The sequence below is a fragment of the Erinaceus europaeus genome, chromosome 20 (assembly GCF_950295315.1).
Source record: "Erinaceus europaeus chromosome 20, mEriEur2.1, whole genome shotgun sequence".
Classification (NCBI taxonomy): domain Eukaryota; kingdom Metazoa; phylum Chordata; class Mammalia; order Eulipotyphla; family Erinaceidae; genus Erinaceus; species Erinaceus europaeus.
The window spans coordinates 54694866-54715128 of NC_080181.1; the positions used below are offsets into that span (position 1 = coordinate 54694866).

Consider the following 20263-nt stretch of genomic DNA (forward strand, 5'->3'; position numbering starts at 1 on the left):
GGAAAGGGAGATAGAGAGGGAGAGAGAGAGAGACACCCCGACTCCCCATCTGCAAAGGGGAAGCTTCACAAGTGGTGAAGCAGGTCTGCAGGTGTCTCTCTTTCTCCCTCTCTACCTCTCTCCCCCATCTCAATTTCTCTCTGTCCTATCCAATTAAATGCAAACAAATGGCCACCCGGAGCAGAGGATTTGTAGTGCCAGTACCAAGCCCCAGGTATAACCCTGGAGGCAAGAAGACGAAGGAGAAGAAGAAGGAGGAGGAGAAGGAGGAGGAGAAGGAGGAGAAGGGGGGCACGGGATGGAGGAGGAGGAGGAGAAGGAGAAGGGAGGAGAGTAGGAAGAGGAGGAGGAGAGTAGGAAGAGGAGGAGGAGGAGGACAGAAAGAATGAGGAGGAGGAGAAGGAGAGACATCTGAGGGCCTGCAGATCTCGTGAAGTCTCCCCCCGTATGTGGGGACCAGGGGCTCAAACCCAGGTCTTGTGGGTGCTGACGTGTGTCCTCACCCAGGTGCACCACCTCCTGGCCCCACAGCACGCGGAGCCCCATGCCCAGCATCCTTAAGCAGCAGTCAGTCCCAGCTGGCTCTAGGACTCCCATCTCTGCTCTGCCACTGGGCCCTGGGCCACTCCAGACACGCAGTGCCCGGGGCTGGCTCTCATTGTGGGCCTTCTCTTAGCAGACCGTCAGAGAACAGAACACCCAGGGAACCAGGAGTGCAGAGGCTAATTACTACTTAATGGGCAGGGTTCCTATCTCTGGGTAAATCTGCAGGTGTGAAACAGAGGTCTGGTCCCAGAGCACAGGATTGATTTCCCTGGGCTTGAGGAACAAGAAAGAAGAGCGTGATTAACAGGCATCTCCCCAAGAGAATGCATGAGATCGGCCCCCACAAACCTGCCAAGAGACAACTCCCTGCTGTTTGACATTGCAAGGTCTGAGGAACCAATTCAGAACCGCAAGCCGGCCCTGCTATAAGAAAGCCTCTGAACTGATAACTTCTCTGCAACCCCACAGTGCCTGGCAAGTGTAGACAAGCAGAGAGGGGAGTGAATAAAGCTCCCCCCATACACACACACACACACACACACACACACACACACACACACACACACACCTAGTGTGCAAAGGATCGGGGGGGTGGATTTCCAGGCCCCTTGAGAGACTGGGTCCCCTAGTTGGGAAGATGGACCCTCCAGCTCCCAGCACCTGGTGTGGGGGTGCCTCTGACCAGCTCTCCCTCTACATGTCCACAAGTCCTGTGTGCAGAGAGGGGTCACTGCCCATCCAGCTGCCACTCAAGCCTTTCTACCGAGCGGACAGAGGCTGCAGGTATGAACAGCAGAGCAGGCCTCTGGGAACCCGCTCCAGGTGGGCTGCCACTGTGGGCCTGGGATGCAGCCAGTCATTCCCAACCTGCCCCTCTCTGCCCAACCCGGATTCCATGGGTTAGAGGAGCCAGACGATGAGGCTGAGAGATGGGTGGGTGCTGTTTACGGAAAGGTAGAGAGGGAAAGAGGAAGGTGAAGGCTGCTCTATGCAGCAAAGCCATGGAGAGGAAACGAGACAAGACGCCACAGGAGTCAAGAACCAGGATGGACGCCAACCTGGCTTCCCTGGGCAGATGACCTGACCAATGTGTCCTGAAGCCCCTACTCCCCAGAGCCCTGCCCCACTAGGGAAAGACAGAAACAGACTGGGGGTGTGGATCCACCTGCCAACACCCATGTCCAGTGGAGAAGCAATGACAGAAGCCAGAACTCCCACCTTCTGCTCCCCATAAAGAATTCTGATCCATACTCCCAGTGGGGAAAAATGATAGGGGAAAGATGAAAAGAGGGCTCTGAACTCCAACTCCATCACGACCCAGAAAGAGAAGAGGGGAAAAAGAAAAAAAATGGGGGAAAAAAAGGACATTTGGAAGTAGTAACAAGTATAGGTGTAACTTACAAAGGGAGAGAAGGCAGAGCCATAGGGGGAAAAGTGGGCAAAGATATATAAATATAGATAGTTATGGAAATAATATTCAACCCATATCTGTGACCTTGGGAGAATGGGGACACAGAAGTCTGGTGGGAGGAACAGTGTGGAATTATATCTCATAATTTTATACATCTATATTAAGTCATTAATGAGAGAAAGAAAAAAGAAATAAAGGAAAGAAGGAAGAAAGGAAGAGAAAAAAGAAGAAAGGAAGGAAAGAAAGAAAGAAAGAAAGAAAGAAAGAAAGAAAGAAAGAAAGAAAGAAAGGAGCTGATGGAGGCTGTGAATCAGTGGGAGATGAGAGAGGGTAGTCATGTCCATGCTGGGGCAGGACCTCAGGGACAGTGGCCCTATGGTGGTGAAAAGGTTCTGGGGGCAGGGTAATGATGGCCCTCTCTCCCTGGGACACACAGTGTGTCTCTGCCTTGACCGGCATGGAGGCTTCAGACCGCAGGGCTATTAAAAGCCTAGACTCACAGCCCCGCAAGGTGGAGGGCAAGCTGGGGCAGGGATGTCAGGCCAGAGTGGGTCTCTGTCTGTCTGGAGGGCTCTCCCGGTGTCAGGAAACTCCACCAGGAGCCCATCTTTCCTGTCCAGCCATACCCCGTCCACTTTACTGTCCCCTCCGGGTCTCTGAAAGCACTGTATCAGTCAGGGCATGCTCTCGTGGTGACGAGACATGAAGTGAGGCCACACAGGTGTGGACGGCATCCTACTGCCAGAGCCCAGCCTGGGCCCGTCTCCCTCTCCCACCCCCAAGGTGGGCAGGGTGTCCGAGTGTCTTCCTGATGAACTCTTCCTAGACCCCCATCACCGGCCCTCTGCAGGTGCCCAAACCTCTGCATGCACCCCCGCCCCCCCCCACACACACACAGCTCCCCTGCCCATGTGCCTGGAGCCCTGAGCCATGTCCAAACTGAAGCCAAGCCCAACTCTGCCTGCAGTGGACGGGCCCTAGCAGGAGAATGGGCTCTTGTGCCACCTCCCCTGCCCCTTGCCTGTCCCCAGTCCCCAGGACAAGAACACAGAGAGAGGTAGCAGTGATGGTGGTGCCTGCATGCACAATGCTATCCCCAGCCCCCACGACACAGCCCGACCAGCCATGCAGACCAGCCCGTGGCGGGACCTTGGGGTCACATCCTGAGCCCCCACCCACCTCCCACCCTTCTCTCTCTTTCTTCCTCACCCAGCCCACCGGCTGCTGTGACCGGCTGACCAAGGAGGGCTTTCAGAGGGCACCTGTGCTGGGTTCGAATCCTGATCGTTCCTGTGGACCGCAGACATGCTTTAAGAGCCGGTGTTCCCAACCCTCCACCAAGTGACACTATGGTGACTTCTTGGCAACAGGACAGACTAACGGGCAGGGGTTCCCAGCCCCTAGACCTGTGTGTGTGTGTGTGTGTGGGGGGGGGTATTTGCAGCTGGTGGGATAGCTCCAGGGGCTCTTCTGGCCACTCCCCAAGGACACCAGCAGGGAAGAGGGACAGACTTTAATTACAAGACACAGAATGACCAGAGAAGGCCCAAGCCAGAGGGCCTTCTAGGAAGTTCTACCCCAAGCAGTGACTCCAAAGCCACTTTCTGATGTCCTCCATCCCTAATAACACACCTGCTGTCAGGTGGACAGAGACCATCTGACCGCCGTGGCCACCGGGCCTCCCTGTGCTGAGGTCTGTATTCTGCCTTGGGACTATGGGGATGCAGGTGATTTAGCCTGGATTTTTTTTTTTTTTGGTGGAGCCATTAATGGTTTGCAGCAAATATAATTGTTGGTATATATGTGAAATGTTTTGGTTTTCTGCAAAACACTCTCACCCCCAGCCTAGGTCCGTCTTCACCATCAGGCATCAGGACCTGAAAGCTTCACCACCCTCACCCCAAGAGTCTTTTACTTTGGTGCAATACACCAACTCCAATCCAAGTTCTATTTTGTGTTTCCACTTCTGTTCTGATTTCTCAACTTCTGTCCATGAGTGAGATCATGCCATATTCATCCTTCTCTTTCTGACTGATCTCACTTCACAGGATTTCTTCAAGCTCCATCCAAGATTAGGAAAAGAAGGGGAAGTCACCATTTTTTACAGCTGAGTAGTATTCCATTGTGTATCTAGACCACAACTCGCTCAGCCACTCATCTGTTGTTGGACACCTGGGTTGCTTCCAGGTTTTGACTATTACAAATTGTGCTGCCAAGAACATATGTGTACACAGATCTTTTTGGATGGATGTGTTGGGTTCCTTAGGATCTATCCCCAGGAGAGGAATTGCAGGATAATAGGGTAGGTCCATTTCTAGCCTTCGGAGAGTTCTCCAGACTGGTGTGCCTACCACCTAGAATAATTCATGAAATGCAGAGTGTCTGACCCAGCCTGCCAGGGAAGGCCCCAATTCATAACTGCCTCTGATAGTCACTGTTTTCCCTTTCCATGAATTCACTCACAGAGCTGTCTGTCTGTCCAAGTCTAGACCAGCCAACAGACGCAGCTGATAAGCATCAAATACCTTTTGGACTTAACAGCTAAAGCCAACCGATTCTAACTCTGCCATTACACCACCTCCTGCTGCCACCCAGGTCTCCTGGCTGTGACTGAAACATATCTGGTGCTTTGGAAAACAACAACAACAGTACAAAACAGAAAGAGAGGCTGCCTGATCTCTTACAAGGACCTTGTATTCTCACAGGCCTGGAGAGGGCCCGTTAGTTCTGAGAAAAATAGTTTCACGATGACCACAACCAAACAGCCCTGAACCTGAGCTTGGCAGCTGGGAGTGGAGCCAAGAGCAGACACTGGACCTAGGAGGGTCCGGGAGACGCTGCCTAATCTGCTTCCCAACCTTCTCAGGAGTGAGGCTGAGGGCGCCCTGAGCCCCAGCCACACATCTGTGGCATGTGGACAAGCTCACGGGTGAAAATCCAGAACGCCTCTCCCCTGAGCCCGGCCAGCAGCAGGGGAAATGTGGAGGAGACGGCTGGGCAGACCTGTGCCCTCCCTGCATGGGGCCACTTGTCCTTTGGGTCTCTTGTCCCCAGTGGTCCACTTTCCCCTGAAATGGGAGGGCCGGTGTGGGAGAGAGCTACAATCTACAGTCTACAGGCGAAGCCAGGGAAGATGGAGAGCTAGCAGAGATGCCAGGGGACGCCCCCCTCTCCCTGTCTGAAATGAGCGTGGAGATTTAAATGGGAGCAGGAAACACGGCTTTTCCCAGTGTGCCACCTGGCCTACGCTGTACTGCAGGAAGTCCCGGTGCTCTGGTCTCTTCCGCTCTCCCTGCCTTTCCACCTCCCTGTCTGTATCTGAGAGCGCCACGCTTCCCCCTCTAAGACGCCAGGGCCATGGGGCTCAAGGAACTGTCCTGAAGAGTGGATTTCTCAAATTCTCTTCCCCCAGGGTGGACAGGGGGACATGAGGCTCTTTGGGCCCCTAAGCCTAGGCCTTTCAGCCCTTATTATGAAGGGGGTGTCTCTGGTAGCGTACAGCCCCCTTTCCCTCAGAACCCAAGGTCCCCTCACTGGAGGGCAGAGAAGCAGGCTCACAGGCCCATGCAGAAGGTTCGCCTGGCCCCACAGGACGCAGCCCAGCAGCCAGGCCTGGCCTCTCCTCTCCCCATGCGGCCTCCCCCGGGGCTCCCCACGCGGCAGATGGCGAGGTGTGCCAGGACCTTCCACGGCGGTGCAGTGAGGGTGCATGGAGGGGTGCGGCCGTGGCATGCGGTCAGTGTGGGTGCCCTGCCCAGCCCCGGACTCACTGCGGGAGGCGCCGGTGCGGTGAGACTCTGCCACTGCCAGGACACGCCGAACGGGCCTTTATGCCGGGGCCCTCCCTGACAGTGAGTGGGGGCAGAGCGGGAGTGGAGAGAGAAGAACAGGGTTGGAAAGAGAGGAAGAGAGGAAGAAAGCATGGGGGTGCCTGGGGCCCCACCCCAGCGTCCACTCTGCAACCCCCGCATCTCACTGCCCCCCGGGACGAATGAAGCAGAGGGGAGAGGAGGAGGTGTCCGCTGGGGACCAGAAGGGGGGGGGGTCCCAGCCAGGAGAGTGGGCGAGCTTTCCAAGGGTAGTGGGGGTTCAAACCCAGCAGCAGGGGCCAGGCAGTGGTGCACCTGGTTGAGCACACACATTATAGTGCACAAGGACCCAGGTTCAAGCTCTCTGGTCCCCACCACCAGAGCCCCCAAGAGTCCCCCCGGCTGTCCCCGAGGGCCGGGTCCTCCCCCAGTCCTCCCCCAGGATAAGGGAGGCAGGTCGATCTGACTCTTCGGGCCCCTGGGGTGTTGGGTACCCCCTAACTGCACAGTCAGCTCCCCTGTACCCCAGTGTCCACAGAGCTGCCAGAAAGACACCAGAGACCCCAGGATGGGGATGAAGCTGGAGAGGAGGAAGCTGCCATGAGCCCCAGGCATTGCTCTGAGTTCAAGGATGGAGCTTGACATGTCTGGGGCCCTGGGGTAAACTGAGGCAGAGAGGTACAGGCAGCAACAGAGCCAGGAGCCCTCAGGCAGAGGGGAGGCAATAGAGATGGTGATATGAAATGCCTGGCTTGGTGGTAGTGAGGACAGACCGAAACAGGACAGGAGATGCAAGGCAGGAAGACAGAAGACTAGGCCACAGTCCTAACCGCCCCCTCCCCCCCGCCCCCATCATCCTGCATTCTGCAAGCTGGAAATGTGATCCTGGTGGCAAATAGCTGAGACACACTGAGACCTGGGTTCAAACCCTAGCATTTCATAGGAGTTCCAGGCACAGAGGAAGCTTCCTGAGTGGTAGGGTGACTGCTGTGTTGCATCTCCCCACCCCTCATAATTGAAAGGATAAAAAGGGTCCACCAGAAGCAGAGGAATCACACAGGCAAAAATAAATAAGTAAATAACAAAAAACTGCCAATGTCCATGTCCAACAGAGAAGCAATTACAGAAGCCAGAACTCCCACCTTCTTCTGCACCCCATAAAGAATTTTGGACCACATGTTATAGCATACAAGGACCCAGGTTTAAGCCCCCGGTCCCGACCTGCAGGGGGAAAGCTTCATGAGTGGTGAAGCAGGGCTGCAGGTGTCTCTCAGTCTCTCTCCCTCTCTATCACCCTCTTCCCTTGTAACTTCTGGCTGTGTCTATCCAATAAATAAAGTTAAAAAAAAAAAGAATTTTGGTCCATATCCCAGAGGGGTAGAAATATTATGGGGGGGAGTCGAGCTGTAGCGCAGCGGGTTAAGCGCAGGTGGCGCAAAGCACAAGGACCGGCATAAGGATCCCGGTTCGAGCCCCCGGCTCCCCACCTGCAGGGGAGTCACTTCACAGGCGGTGAAGCAGGTCTGCAGGTGTCTGTCTTTCTCTCCCCCTCTCTGTCTTCCCCTCCTCTCTCCATTTCTCTCTGTCCTATCCAACAACGATGACAACAATAATAACTACAACAATAAAACAACAAGGGCAACAAAAGGGAATAAATAAATAAAATAAATATTTTTTAAAAAAAAAAAGAAATATTATGGGGAAGATGAGCAGAGTATTCTAAGCTCCAATTCCATCAGGACCCAGAGAGAGAAGAGGAAAACAGGAAAGACATCTGGAAGTAGTAACAGGTCTAGGTGTGACTTAGAAAGGAAAAGAAGGCAGGACCATATTAAAAATGGGAATATATATAGTCGACCCACATCTGTGACCTTGGGAGAACTACTGCAGTTTCCAACGGAGAGGATGGGGACACAGAGCTCTGGTGGTGGGAATGGTGTGAAATTATACCCCTGTTATCTCATAATTTTGTAAATCTATATAAAACCACTAATAACATTTTTAAAGCCCTTTCAGTAGAAAAAAAAAAAAAAAGAAAAGCAACTGAGGTAAAATAAGGTGCCATCGGTGGGCTCTCATGCAATATGACTGACATTCTTAAAATAACAGACTTGGGGCTGGGCAGTGGGGCGCCCCATTAAGCACATGCAAGGACCCAGGTTTGAGCCCCTTTTGCCCACCTGCACGGGGGGATGTTTTACAAGCGGTGAAGCAGGGCTGCAGGTATCTCTCTCTATCTGTCTCTTTCCCTCTCTATCTCCCCCTCCCCTCTCAATTTCTCTCTGTCCTGTCCAAAAAAAAAAAAAAAAAAAACCAAGATACATCATAGTCACAATGAGAAGAAGTAAGGATAAAGAAAGGATCCTAAAGGCTGCAAGAGAAAAAACAAAAAGTCACATACAGGGGAAAACCCATAAGATTATCAGCAGACTTCACTCAAACTCTAAAAGCCAGAAGAGAATGGCAAGATATCTATCGAGCCCTGAATGAAAAAGGGTTTCAACCAAGGATAATATATGCTGCTAGACTTTCTTTTTCTGTTTCTTTTTTAAATGTTTCTGCATATTTATTCCCTTTTGTTGTCCTTGTTGTTTTACTGTTGTAGTTATTTTTGTTATTGTTATTGATGTCATCACTGTTAGATAGGACAGAGAGAAATGGAGACAGGAGGGGAGACAGAGAGGGGGAGAGAAAGACACCTGCATACCAGCTTCACCACCTGTGAAGTGACTCCCCTGCAGGTGGGGAGCCGGGGGCTCGAACCAGGATCCTTATGCCGGTCCTTGCACTTTGCACCACATAGGCTAACCCACTGCACTACCGCCTGACTCCCATTAGACTTTCAATCAAACTAGATGGAGGGATCAAAACGTCAGACAGACAACAGTTAAAGGAGGCAACCATCACCAAACCTGCCCTGAAAGAGGTTCTAAAAGATCTCTTATAAACAAGAACATCACCATAATACTTGCCATATATCAGAGCAAATTAAAAAAATGTAGAATAATGCCACTACAATACATTACATCCATAATATCAATGTTAAACTCACCCACTGAAAGGCACAGAGTGGGAGGATGGATCAGAAAACACAACCCAACCACATGCTGCTTGTAAGAATCCCATCTGACCCAACAAGACAAACACAGGCTTAAAGTGAAAGGATGGAAAACTATCATACAGACCAATGGACCACAAAAAAAGGCAGGAACAGCCATTCTAATCTCTGACACAATAGACTTGAAATTAAATAAAATAATAAAAGATAGGCAAGGCCATTACATAATGATTACAGGATCAATCAACCAAGAAGATTTAACAATTATTAACACATATGCACCCAATGAGGGCCCATCTAAATACATCAAACACCTACTAAAAGAACTACAAAAACACATCAATAGTAATACAGTAATAGTGGGAGATTTTAACGCTCCACTCTCATACTTAGACACATAAACAAAGCAGAGAATCAACAAAGAAACAAGTGAATTAAATGAAGAGATGGACAGACTAGAGCTCCTGCACATTTTCAGAGTTCTTCACCCCAAAACACTGGAATACACATTCTTTTAAAATCCACACAGCATATCATCAAGGATAGACCACATGTTAGGCCACAAAGACAGTATCAACAAATTCAAAAGCATTGAAATCATCCCAAGTATCTTCTTGTGATGTTGTGTATGATACAACAAACCCTAACAATGGGATTTTCAAAGTTAACCCAATTGCCAAATAATTTGATTACAGCAATAACTATCTATTGCCTTCTTAAACCCTAAAATAGCAGGAACCTCCCACTTCCTCTATAGAGCCTATATTTCCCCCAGTCCTGGAGCCTCTAGGGTGGGACTCACTTTCCTACATGCTTCTCTCAATTCATACCAAATGATATTGTATCCACCAATCCCAACCTGATCAATGCAACGAGTACCACCTCAGCATGCTTCACTTCAGACTGTGTCCAGAGACGTCAGGCATGGAATGCCAACCCTTTACTCTCATTACTCGGGTGAGACCTTTCCATTCTTATTATTCTCAAATTCCATTCCAGGAGGCTCACTTCCTAACGAAATCCCAAAGCCTAGATATAGACCAGGTCCCATGAGATAGAGCATATGTTCACACGTATCCATAAACTAAGGCAAAATATATACCTGAAAGCAAAAATATACAATAGTCTATAGTGAGTCAGTATAGTGCCTACTTAGACTTAGATACCCTCCTCACCTACTTCCTATTACAGTTCTCTCACTCACTCCAAAGCTAACCTCATCAAAGCAAGGACTGCAAAAGCTGAATAAGGGCAAGAGACTGGCATACTATAATGATGACTCTTTAGTCACTATCAGGCCACCCCATCAGCTGGGGCCTTAGTTGGGGAGTCCTGAGATTCCCAAACAGACATGATGGGCCTAGACCTCGAATAAATCCCTCTCTCCATTGTTATCGGTCATTCCTATCAGGAACAACACAACAGACCCGTTTGTGGGCCTGCATAGGACCTTGCCCTCAACATAGATCAACAGTGGTAGAGAATGTTCCATCCCCCGAAGGGAGGGTGGACAATATACTCTATGCTACACCTGAGGAAGATGGGTCCTGAAATAGGGGTAGGTAGGAACATTCCTACACATGACCACAGAATGTGAGCTCAGATCTACAGGGATGCAGAGGTCACATAGGCTCCTAAGCTGAATATGGGCCCCAGATCAGGTCACATCGATGGGGTTTACAGTCAACAATATTTATACACCTTTCCCATATTTGGGAACTACTCTCTTCCCTGATCCAGCTTTCTGGTCCTTCTTCCTGACATCACCTCCTCAGACAATAATTAGGGTCCACTTGCATATCAGATTTCAGGCTCAGGCAAAAAACAAACAAACAAACAAACAAAACCAGTATAGCCACAGGCCCTTTGGAATATAACTAAAATATGCCTACTAGCTATCTACAAAATAGAGGGCCCCCCAACTCTTCATCTGCACTATTCCAGCCCAGCATTAGGTCCATGACTGGTCAACAATTTGTTTGGCTTTGTATGTTTACTCTCTTGTCAACCACCAGGTTCCAGATGCTACTACAATGTCAACCAAACTTCCCTGGGCAGACGACCCCACCAATGTGTCCTGGAGCTCCACTTCCCCAGAGCCCTTCCCCACTAGGGAAAGAGAGAGACAGGCTGGGAGTATGGATTGACCTGTTAACGCCCATGTTCAGCGGGGAAGCAATTACAGAAGCCAGACCTTCCACCTTCTGCAACCCACAATGACCCTGGGTCCATGCTCCCAGAGGGATAGAGAATGGGAAAGCTATCAGGGGAGGGGATAGGATATGGAGTTCTGTTGGTGGGAATTGTGTGGAGTTGTACCCCTCTTATCCTATGGTTTAGTCAATGTTTCCTTTTTATAAATAAAAATTAAATTTAAAAAAACAGGTAATTAAAAAAAAACCTTAATAAAAAAAAGACACCAGAAGTGGTAGATTCCTAGTCCTGGTACCAAGCCCTAGTGATGAGCTTGGTGGCAATAAATCATAATCATAATCATAACAACAACAACAATAATAGACTTGCAGAAAGATGTGTGCAGAGAAAAAGATGGATGAAGGGACAAGGAGACCATGGTCTGGAGGGACCCAGGCTGCCACACCGGGCCTTGGAGTCCAGTCTCTAGAGCTGCGGAGAAAGCTCCCCTGGTTCAAAGCCCCACTGGGGGGGGTGTCAGGGTTGTCCCCACAGACACAGACAGGGTGGGTTTGTTCCATGAATGATAGACACTGTGGGGCAGATAGACAGGTGGTTCTTCCCTGGAGGAGGGAAGGTTAGGGTTAGGGCTAGGGTTAGGGTTAGGGTTAGGGTTAGGGGTTAGGGTTAGGGTTAGGGGTTAGGGGTTAGGGGTTAGGGGTTAGGGGTTAGGGGTTAGGGGTTAGGGTTAGGAAGCCCTGGGGACAAGAGCATCTAGACAAGCAGGGATGCTGATGGAAAGCACTGGAGACGGGCAGTAGGGCTCAGCAAGGGCAGGTGCAAGGAGGCCAGTGCTGAATTGCTGGTCGTGGCCGTTCCTGGCAACATGGGAGGACTGAGTGTCCCCAGGTGATGCAAAGCAGGACAGGCCAGGGCTCGGCGCCGATCAGACTGCCTCCGGGGCCACCTGCCAAGCGTGTGTTGCTCCGTGCACAGGGGCAGAACCTCCTGGGGGCTTCTTTCGTCAAAGCAGGTGGTGGCCATTCACAGCCAACCCCGGGGCAGGGGCCACTGTGTCCCCAAGGAGAGAGGAGGAGGCATCTGCTAGAGGCCGTGTGTGTGTGTGTGTGTGTGGTGGGGGGGGGGGGTTCCAGCCAGGGTGTTGCAGCCAGGAAAGTGGGCAAGCTTTCTATCGGGGGAGGTGGGGGTGCAAATGCATTGCCAGGAGCCGGGCAGTGGTGCGCCCGGTTGAGCACACAGGTCACCATGCATAAGCACCTGGATTCAAGGGCCTGCTAGGGAATGCTTCCAGAGCAATGAAGCAGGGCTGCAGGTGTCTCTCTGTCTCTTTCCCTTCAATCCCCCATTTCCCTCTCAATTTCTCTCTGTCCTGTCAAGTAAAATAAACAAGTTTTTTAAAATTGAAAAGCAACTCCCGGAGGTCGGGAGGTAGCACAGCGGGTTAAGCGCACATGGCGCAAAGTGATAGGAACAGCGTAAGGATCCCAGTTTGAGCCCCTGGCTCCCCCCACCTGCAGGGGAGAATCACTTCACAGGTGGTGAAGCAGGTCTGCAGGTGTCTGTCTTTTTCTCCCCCTCTCTGTCTTCCCCTCCTCTCTGCATTTCTCTTTCCTGTCCAACAACAATGGCAGCAATGACAACGATAATAATAAAATAACAACGATAAACAACAAGGGCAACAAAAGGAAAAATATGGCCTCCAGGGTAGACTGGTAGTATGGATCGACCAGTCAATGCCCATGTTCAGCGAGGAAGCAGTTACAAAAGCCAGACCTTCCACCTTCTGCATCCCACAGTGAACTTGGGTCCATACTCCCAGAGCGATAAAGAATAGGAAAGCTATCAGGGGATGGTATGGGATATGGAGTTCTGGTGGTGGGAATTGTGTGGAGTTGTACCCCTCTTATCCTATGGTTTTGTTAATGTCTCCTTTTTAAATAAATTATTAAAAAATGGCCTCCAGGAGCAATGGATTCCTAGTGCAGGCACTGAGCCCCAGTGATAACCCTGGAGACAAAAAAAAATCTGACACCATCTTCCCAGACAAGACTCTTAGTCCACCTGCATGTTAGCTGTCAGGCTCAGGCAAAAATTACTAAAGTCATGGTCTCCTTGGAACAGACCTAAAGGAAACTTCCTAGCTTCTTCCTACATGAAGACCCCTAGTTCCATCTGCTCTATTCCTACCTTTGGGTTCCTGTTTATTAAACAATTTGCTCTGCTTTATATCTTACTGCCTTTAGGCCACCAAATTGCAGATGCTACCTTGTCGCCAACCTGACTTCCCTGAGCAGACAACCTCACCAATGTGTCCTGGAGCCTCCCCTCCCCAGAGCCCTGTCCCACAAGGGAAAGACAGAGACAGGCTGGGGGTGTGGATCCACCTGCCAACACCCATGACCAGCGGAGAAGCAATTGCAGAAGCCAGAATTCCCACCTTCTGCTCCCCATAAAGAACTTTAGTCCAGATTCCCAGAGGGATAAAGAATAGGGAAGCTTCCAATTGAGGGGCTGGGACACAGAACTCTGGTGGAATTTTCCCCCTGTTATCTTGCAAACTTGTTCATTGTTATTAAATAACTAATAAAAAATTAAAAATTGGGAGTCGGGCGGTAGCAAAGCGGGTTAAGCGCACGTGATGCAAAGTGCAAGGACTGGCGGAAGGATCCCAGTTCGAACCCCCCGCTCCCTACCTGTAGGAGAGTCGCTTCACAGGCAGTGAAGCAGGTCTGCAGGTGTCTGTCTTTCTCTCTCCCTCTCTGTCTCCCCTCCTCTCTCCATTTCTTTCTGTCCTATCCAACAACATCAATAATAACTACAACAACAATGAAAAACAACAAGGGCAACAAAAGGGCAAATAGATAAGTACTAAAAAAAAAAAAAATTAAAAATCAGTAAATAAAATTCAGCACCAGAGCTTCAGCTGAGAAGGAGGGAAACCGGGGGGAGAATGAGCAGCGAAGGGTGTCGCAGACTGTGGCCCTTCCACAGAGTTGACCTGGCAGCTGGGAGGCAGGCGGGAAGGAGTGGGGATTAATGGCGGCGCCTGGCAGAGGGTGTCCAGGAGGACTCATCTTGAGGAAAGGTGTCTAGACCTGACAGGATGCAGTGACCTGGGATGCACCCACCCTCATCTCCTGAATGCAGGGTCAGTGATGCCCAGCTCAGGACAGAACCTTCCCAGTGAAGACCCAGGATGAAAACTACCTCTTGCAGTGGCCAAGGAGACAGATGAAACTTGGAAGGAACTGGAAGGTCCCATCAAGAATTTTCTTTCCTTCTTTCCCTGTCTTTTCTCAGCTTTTATTTTCCCTTTGACTAGAGCACCCTTCCGTGCAGGTATATGTGATGCCAGGAATCCAGGACTTCTCACCTGCAAGTCCTAATGGTCACCTCTGTTCTAGCTCCCTATCCTGAAACCCTTTTAAAAACTATTTTATTTGATTTATTTATTCATTTTTTTTCCTTCAGGGTTATCACTGGGGCTTGGTGCCAGCACTCAGAATCTACTGCTCCTGGTGACCATTTTTCCCCCATTTTATTGGATAGGACAGAGAGAAATTGAGAGATGAGGGGAGATGATAGATAGATAGATAGATAGATAGATAGATAGATAGATAGATAGATAGATGATAGATAGATAGATAGATAGATGAGAGAGAGAGAGAGAGAGAGAGAAAGAGAGAGAGAGAGAGAGAGATCTGCTTCACCGTTTGTGAAGCATTCCCCCCTAAAGATGGGGAGAAGTGGCTTGAATCCAGATTCTTGTATGGGTCTTTGCACTTCATACTATATGTGCTTAACCAGGTGTGCCATTGCCCACCCCCTTTTTATCTATTTTATTTATTGGATAGAGGCAGAAAAACTGAAAGTTGGAGGCAGAGAGGGAGAGAGAAAAAAAAAGAGATCTGTAAGCCTGCTTCACCACTCATGAAATTTCCCACCTGCAGGTCGGGGCTGGGGGGCTTGAACCCAGGTCCTTGAGCACAATGACAAGCTCACTTTACCAGGTGTGCCACCACCTGACACAGCCCCTTGGCTGTTCTTTATTGTAGAAGAACTTGGGCTATGGAGGAGAAAGCATGGGGAGAGGCTTGAAGACAGAATGAGCCCGACAGGCACAGAGGAGTTGGAGGGGCCTGCGGTGAGGGCAGAAAGCAGAGACCTGTCGGCAAGGAGTCAATGTTCCCTCATGGCACCACAACAGGAACAGGCGTCTCTCATCAAAGCCAGCCCTACCACAGACTTCACTCTTAGAATTAGAAAAGAGACGGGTCGGGCGGTAGCGCAGCGGGTTAAGGGCACATAGCGCAAAACTCAAGGACCGGCATAAGGATCCTGGTTCGAGCCCCCAGCTCCCCACCTGCAGGGGAGTCGCTTCACAGGCGGTGAAGCAGGTCTGCAGGTGTCTGTCTTTCTCTCCCCCTCTCTGTCTTTCCCTCCTCTCTCTATTTCCTCTCTTTCCTATTCAACAGTAACAACAACAACAACATTAAGGGCAACAAAATGGGGAAACGGCCTCCAGGAGCAGTGGATTCATAACACAGGCACTGAGCCCCAGTGAAAACCCTGGAGGCAAAAAAACAAAAGAAAACAAAAACCTATAGCTCCATGCATCTCCCTGTGTCGTGTTTGAAATGTGAGCTCTGCATGGTCCTCTCCCTGCCACCCAGCCACCCCATCAGCTTTCTATGTTCAGGGGTACAGGAACCGGGCTGTGCACCTGTCTTGCCAACCCCAACCTCAGTGCATGACGCTCAACCTTTTTCTTTTTTTCCACCCCTTCCCCAGCGCCCCCCTTCTGGCCTGCCTTCCTGCTGACTATAGACCTGGCCTCCTGGCCTCATCTCTCATCTCCCTCTGCCCACTCACTACCCATCAGCAGGAACTGGGAGAGTCCGTCCCTCCCTGCGGCACGGAACCCTTGGCTCAAAGACAATTCAACCCTCAAGTCACAAAAGGAGCCATTGATTCCATGAGTGAAAGGAATTCTTAGAGGCAGGAAACATGAAGCAATCTAAGGATCTGAGAACTCCTGAGGGTCCTCAGGTAGTCGTGAAGCAGGCTCCTACTTGAGGTGGCCTGCCTGGGACATGTACCAGGGGCCCCGGGCTGCCCTGGCTCCCTGTGCCCTAAGCGGAGCCGCTGGAAGATTCTGTCCTTGTGGCGGCCACGGCCTGGTCGGGGGGCTGCAGGTGAGCACGTTCCCAACCTGCTGGCTCTGGTCGGGAGAGAAGTGGGGTTCAGACATGGGAGCCCCCAGGATTTATCTATCTGCTGGCAAAACATGGATTCTCTGTTATCAGATGGCTAGCAGCCTTCCCTGTTTAGAAAAGATTCAATTACCAATGAGAGAGAGAGAGAGAGAGAGAGAGAGAGAGAGAGACAGAGAACACCAGAGCATCACTTTGTGCATGCGATGCTGGAAGAAGTCCAGACCCCTAAAGAGCCAGTGTTCCCATCCTTCTACCAAGGGACACTATGGTGGTTTCCGACAGCAGCAGAGCAGACCGACAGACACAGGCTCCCAGCCCCTAGACCAGTTCCAGGGGCTCTTCTGGCCACTCCCTAAGGATACGGGGTGGGTGGGGGGGAGAAGGACAGGCTTTAAGTGTGAGACCCTGTGCCTATGAGTAAAGCTTTACCTACCTTGCTCCCTCCCAGATGCTAATCTGTCTTTATTACTCACTTATGAGAAGAGATAGGGAATGAAAGAGAGAGAAAGAGAAAGAGAGAGAGAGAGAGAGAGGTGAGAGCACTGCTAGTTCTGACAGATGGCAATGCTGGAGGACTGAACCTAGGACCTCTGGGGCATGCAATTCCTGCTGTCTCCAGTGAACTAGCGCCCGGGCCTCCTATGTCAGCCTTGCTCAGCTGCGTGGCACTGCCCATGAGCCACTGAAGTTCCTGCTCTGGCTCCCTCCTCTTTGGACAAACTTGTCACACCACAGGACTTCCCAGGAGCACTAGAGAGCTCTCCTGGAACTCTCTCCCATCCCGGGGGAGGGGTTAATGACTGGGGGGCACATGCCCCAGCCTCTCCACTGATAAGCAGATATCTGGGCATCTGGGGGGGGGGCTGAGCCAGCTGGATGTTCCCCGGAGAACAGCAATGCCTAGAGAGTCCCTCACACACACAGTGAGCAAGGCTGCCAGGCAGCCGGGGTCCCTGCGAATCCATGTGAAAGACAGACCACTCAGAGACATTCTTCCCTCTCCATCACAGACCGCTGACAGAGGGAGACCCATCTTCTGAGTCTGAGCACTGCACTGAGTAGCCACTGAGCTAAAAGGGGAGTGGGCTCCTTTGCTGACCAGGGGACGGTGCAGTCGAGAGCCACAGGACAGGCCCAAGCCCGAGAGCCTCAGGAGCAGGAAGGATAATACACCACTGAGGGCAGACTCTTAGAGGAGAACAGTAAAGGAGGGCAGACGGCTGGCTCAGTGCGCCTAGAACTAAGCACAAGGTCCTACGCAAGGATCTGGGTTTGAGCCTCCGGCTCCCCACCTGCAGAGGGGCCAGCAGAGCAAGTCTACAGGTGTCTCTCTTTCTCTCTTCCTCCCTATCTCCCCCGCCCCTCTCAATTTCTCTCTGTCCTGTCCAATAAAATGAAAAAACAGCCTCCAGGAGCAGTGGATTCGTAGTGTAGGCACCAAGCTCCAGCGATAACCCTGGGGGAAAAAAAAAAGACCAGGCTCAAGAAAGAAGGAGGCCATCAATCCAAGGTCCATCCTGGCTACTGAAACGGGGGAGCAAGACCCCACAGAGTTAGCGTGGGGACCGGCAGAGCGAGAGGTGGCCTCTAGGGTCAGCTCCGACGTGGGGCTGAGCTCCGCTTATTTTTCGAGCTTGGCCACGGGCACTTAGTAAGCAGGAGATTCGGTGGCAGTGGTGGTGGTGACGGTGCTGACGGTGATGATGGTGGCGTCACGGAGGCGGGGATCGAACCCAGAGCAGCCCAGACTGACAGGTGACCGAGCTGTGGCACAGACAACCTCTCAGGGAATGCACTGCCCTGGGCCCAAGTCACAAGGTTGCAAGAGATGAGGGAGAAAGGAGAGACAGCTGGAGTGACAACAACCTTGTCTCAGGGGGAGGCTGGGGACCTCAGTCTCTGAGGAGGAAGATGATTTCATTGAGGGTGAAAAGAACCAAGGGACATCTATCTTAGGGACAGTGGAAATGGACCCTGGGGACAGTACCCATCCTGCAAACCAGCATGGTGTTGATGGTGTCCTACTGGCATTGCAAGATCAAATCAAATGCCAGCCAGGCACTGGCACACCTGGTTAAAGGCTCACGTTACAGCACACAAGGACCCAGGTCCAAGCCTCTGGTTCCCACCTGCAGGGGAGAAGCTTCGCAAGCAGTGGAGCAGGGCTGCCGGTGTCTCTCTCTGTCTCCTGCCCTCTCAACTTCTCTCTACCTCTAGTCAATAAAGACATAAATAAAAATATAGATTTTTTTTTAAAAAAATGCCTTGTCGGGAGTCGGGCTGTAGCGCAGCGGGTTAAGCGCAGGTGGCGCAAAGCACAAGGACCAGCAGAAGGATCCCGGTTCGAACCCCGGCTCCCCACCTGCAGGGGAGTCGCTTCACAGGCGGTGAAGCAGGTCTGCAGGTGTCTGTCTTTCTCTCCCCCTCTCTGTCTTCCCCTCCTCTCTCCATTTCTCTCTGTCCTATCCAACAACGACAACAACAATAATAACTACAACAATAAAGCAACAAGGGCAACAAAAGGGAATAAATAAATAAAATAAAATAAATAAAATTTTAAAAATTTAAAAAAAAAATGCCTTGTCTCTCTCTGTGCACAAGACTCTTGAGCTCACAAGCTTGAGGTCTCCCTCCAAGGCCAGGCACGCAGCCAGGAGGCCTGACAATAGAACCCAGCCTCAAAGGCCCTTTTCTGCTGCATGACTGATTCCAAACCTGGCTGTTGGGTGAAAGCCGGAGACGCTCCCTGGTTCGCCCTTGACCTGCAGTAGACCAGCACCAGGGAGGGAGGGAGTCCATCCGTCCCTTTCCCAAGTCTGATCTAGAAGCTTCTTCTCCCACCCCATTCTAATCCTTAACACCAAGGGCCCTCACAGGAAATGGCTTGGATTTGTAGCTTCAAACCACTTAAAACTTCTCCATACAGTTTTTCCCTAATTCACTTACATGGAATAATAATTACCAGCTCAGCTATTGAGAGCCTAATAGGTACAAGCAATTTACATGCATTATCTTATTTAATTCACACAGAAGAAGAAATTGTCCCCCTCCTCTCTCTCTCTCTCTCTCTCTCCTCCCTCCCTTCCTCTTCCTCTCCCTCTCCTTTCCTCTCTCTCTCCCTTCCTTTCCCTCTCCCTGTCCCTCTCCTTCCCTCTCCCTCTCCCTGTCCCTCCCTCTCCCTCTCCCTCCCTCTCACTCTCACTCTCACTCTCACTCTCTCTCTCCCTCTCCCTCTCCTTCTCTCTTTCTCTTCCAGATTAGAATCTCAGGTTTAGAGAAGAAAAAACAAAAACCTTCCCCCCAAGCCCCCTCCCCTCAAAGGTCACAGGATCAGAAGCAGATATTCAAAGCTGAACTGCAGAGGTCTCTGCCCACCTGGGCTCTGTCCTGTGGGCTTTGCTCAGCTTGAATGAAAACAGACAGAAGTTCAGTTCCTGAGGAGACAAAATTTGATGCTCTAGTGACCCCTCCTCACCAGGTTCAGACACAGACAGATCACAAAGTCATGGGCTTGGAGGATTAAGAGAGAAACACAATTCCCTTGGACCAGGAGGAAGCCAGGGAACACACTGTTCTCTGTGAATGCAAATATCTAAATTACAGCCCGGAAAGGAGGTACTTGTATGGGAATTTACGCATCTAACCCTATATTCCTATATATTCAGGTTGCTTCAGAAAACAAAAGCAGGGAGGTCTGTGATGCTGGAGGAACACAAGCAGACTCTGCCCTCGCCTCTGAGTGATGGGGTGGCTCTGGGGTCACGGTCCCCACCCTCTGGGGACCACAGGGAGAACAGGTGATGCCGCTAACTCAAGGTCTCCTGTCTCTGCTCCTTTTCTTTCTTAAATACGGTTCCTATAGAGACAAGCTTCAAGTTCCCCCAACTCTCTTTTTCTAATAAAGATTTATTTATTTATTTATTTATTTATTTATTCCCTTTTGTTGCCCTTGTTTGTTTGGGGTTTTTTTATTGCTGCAGTTCTTATTTGTTGTTGTTACTGATGTCGTTGTTGGATAGGACAGAGAGAAATGGAGAGAGGAGGGAAAGACAGAGAGGGGGAGAGAAAG

General features: G+C 50.8%; 1 protein-coding gene across 8 annotated transcripts in view; it reads right to left on the reverse strand.

Moving 5' to 3' along the window:
- Positions 1 to 20263, reverse strand: part of NTRK3 (neurotrophic receptor tyrosine kinase 3) — a 239695-nt gene that overhangs the window by 30236 nt on the left and 189196 nt on the right. For 5 of the 8 annotated variants that reach the window (XM_060179408.1, XM_060179401.1, XM_060179399.1 and 2 more), the window contains one exon: positions 5728 to 5802. The exons of the other annotated variants lie outside the window; for them this stretch is intronic. In XM_060179408.1, coding sequence (XP_060035391.1) covers positions 5728 to 5802 — 75 coding nt within the window. The remainder of the gene's footprint in view (positions 1 to 5727; positions 5803 to 20263) is intronic. 8 annotated transcript variants of the gene reach the window in all.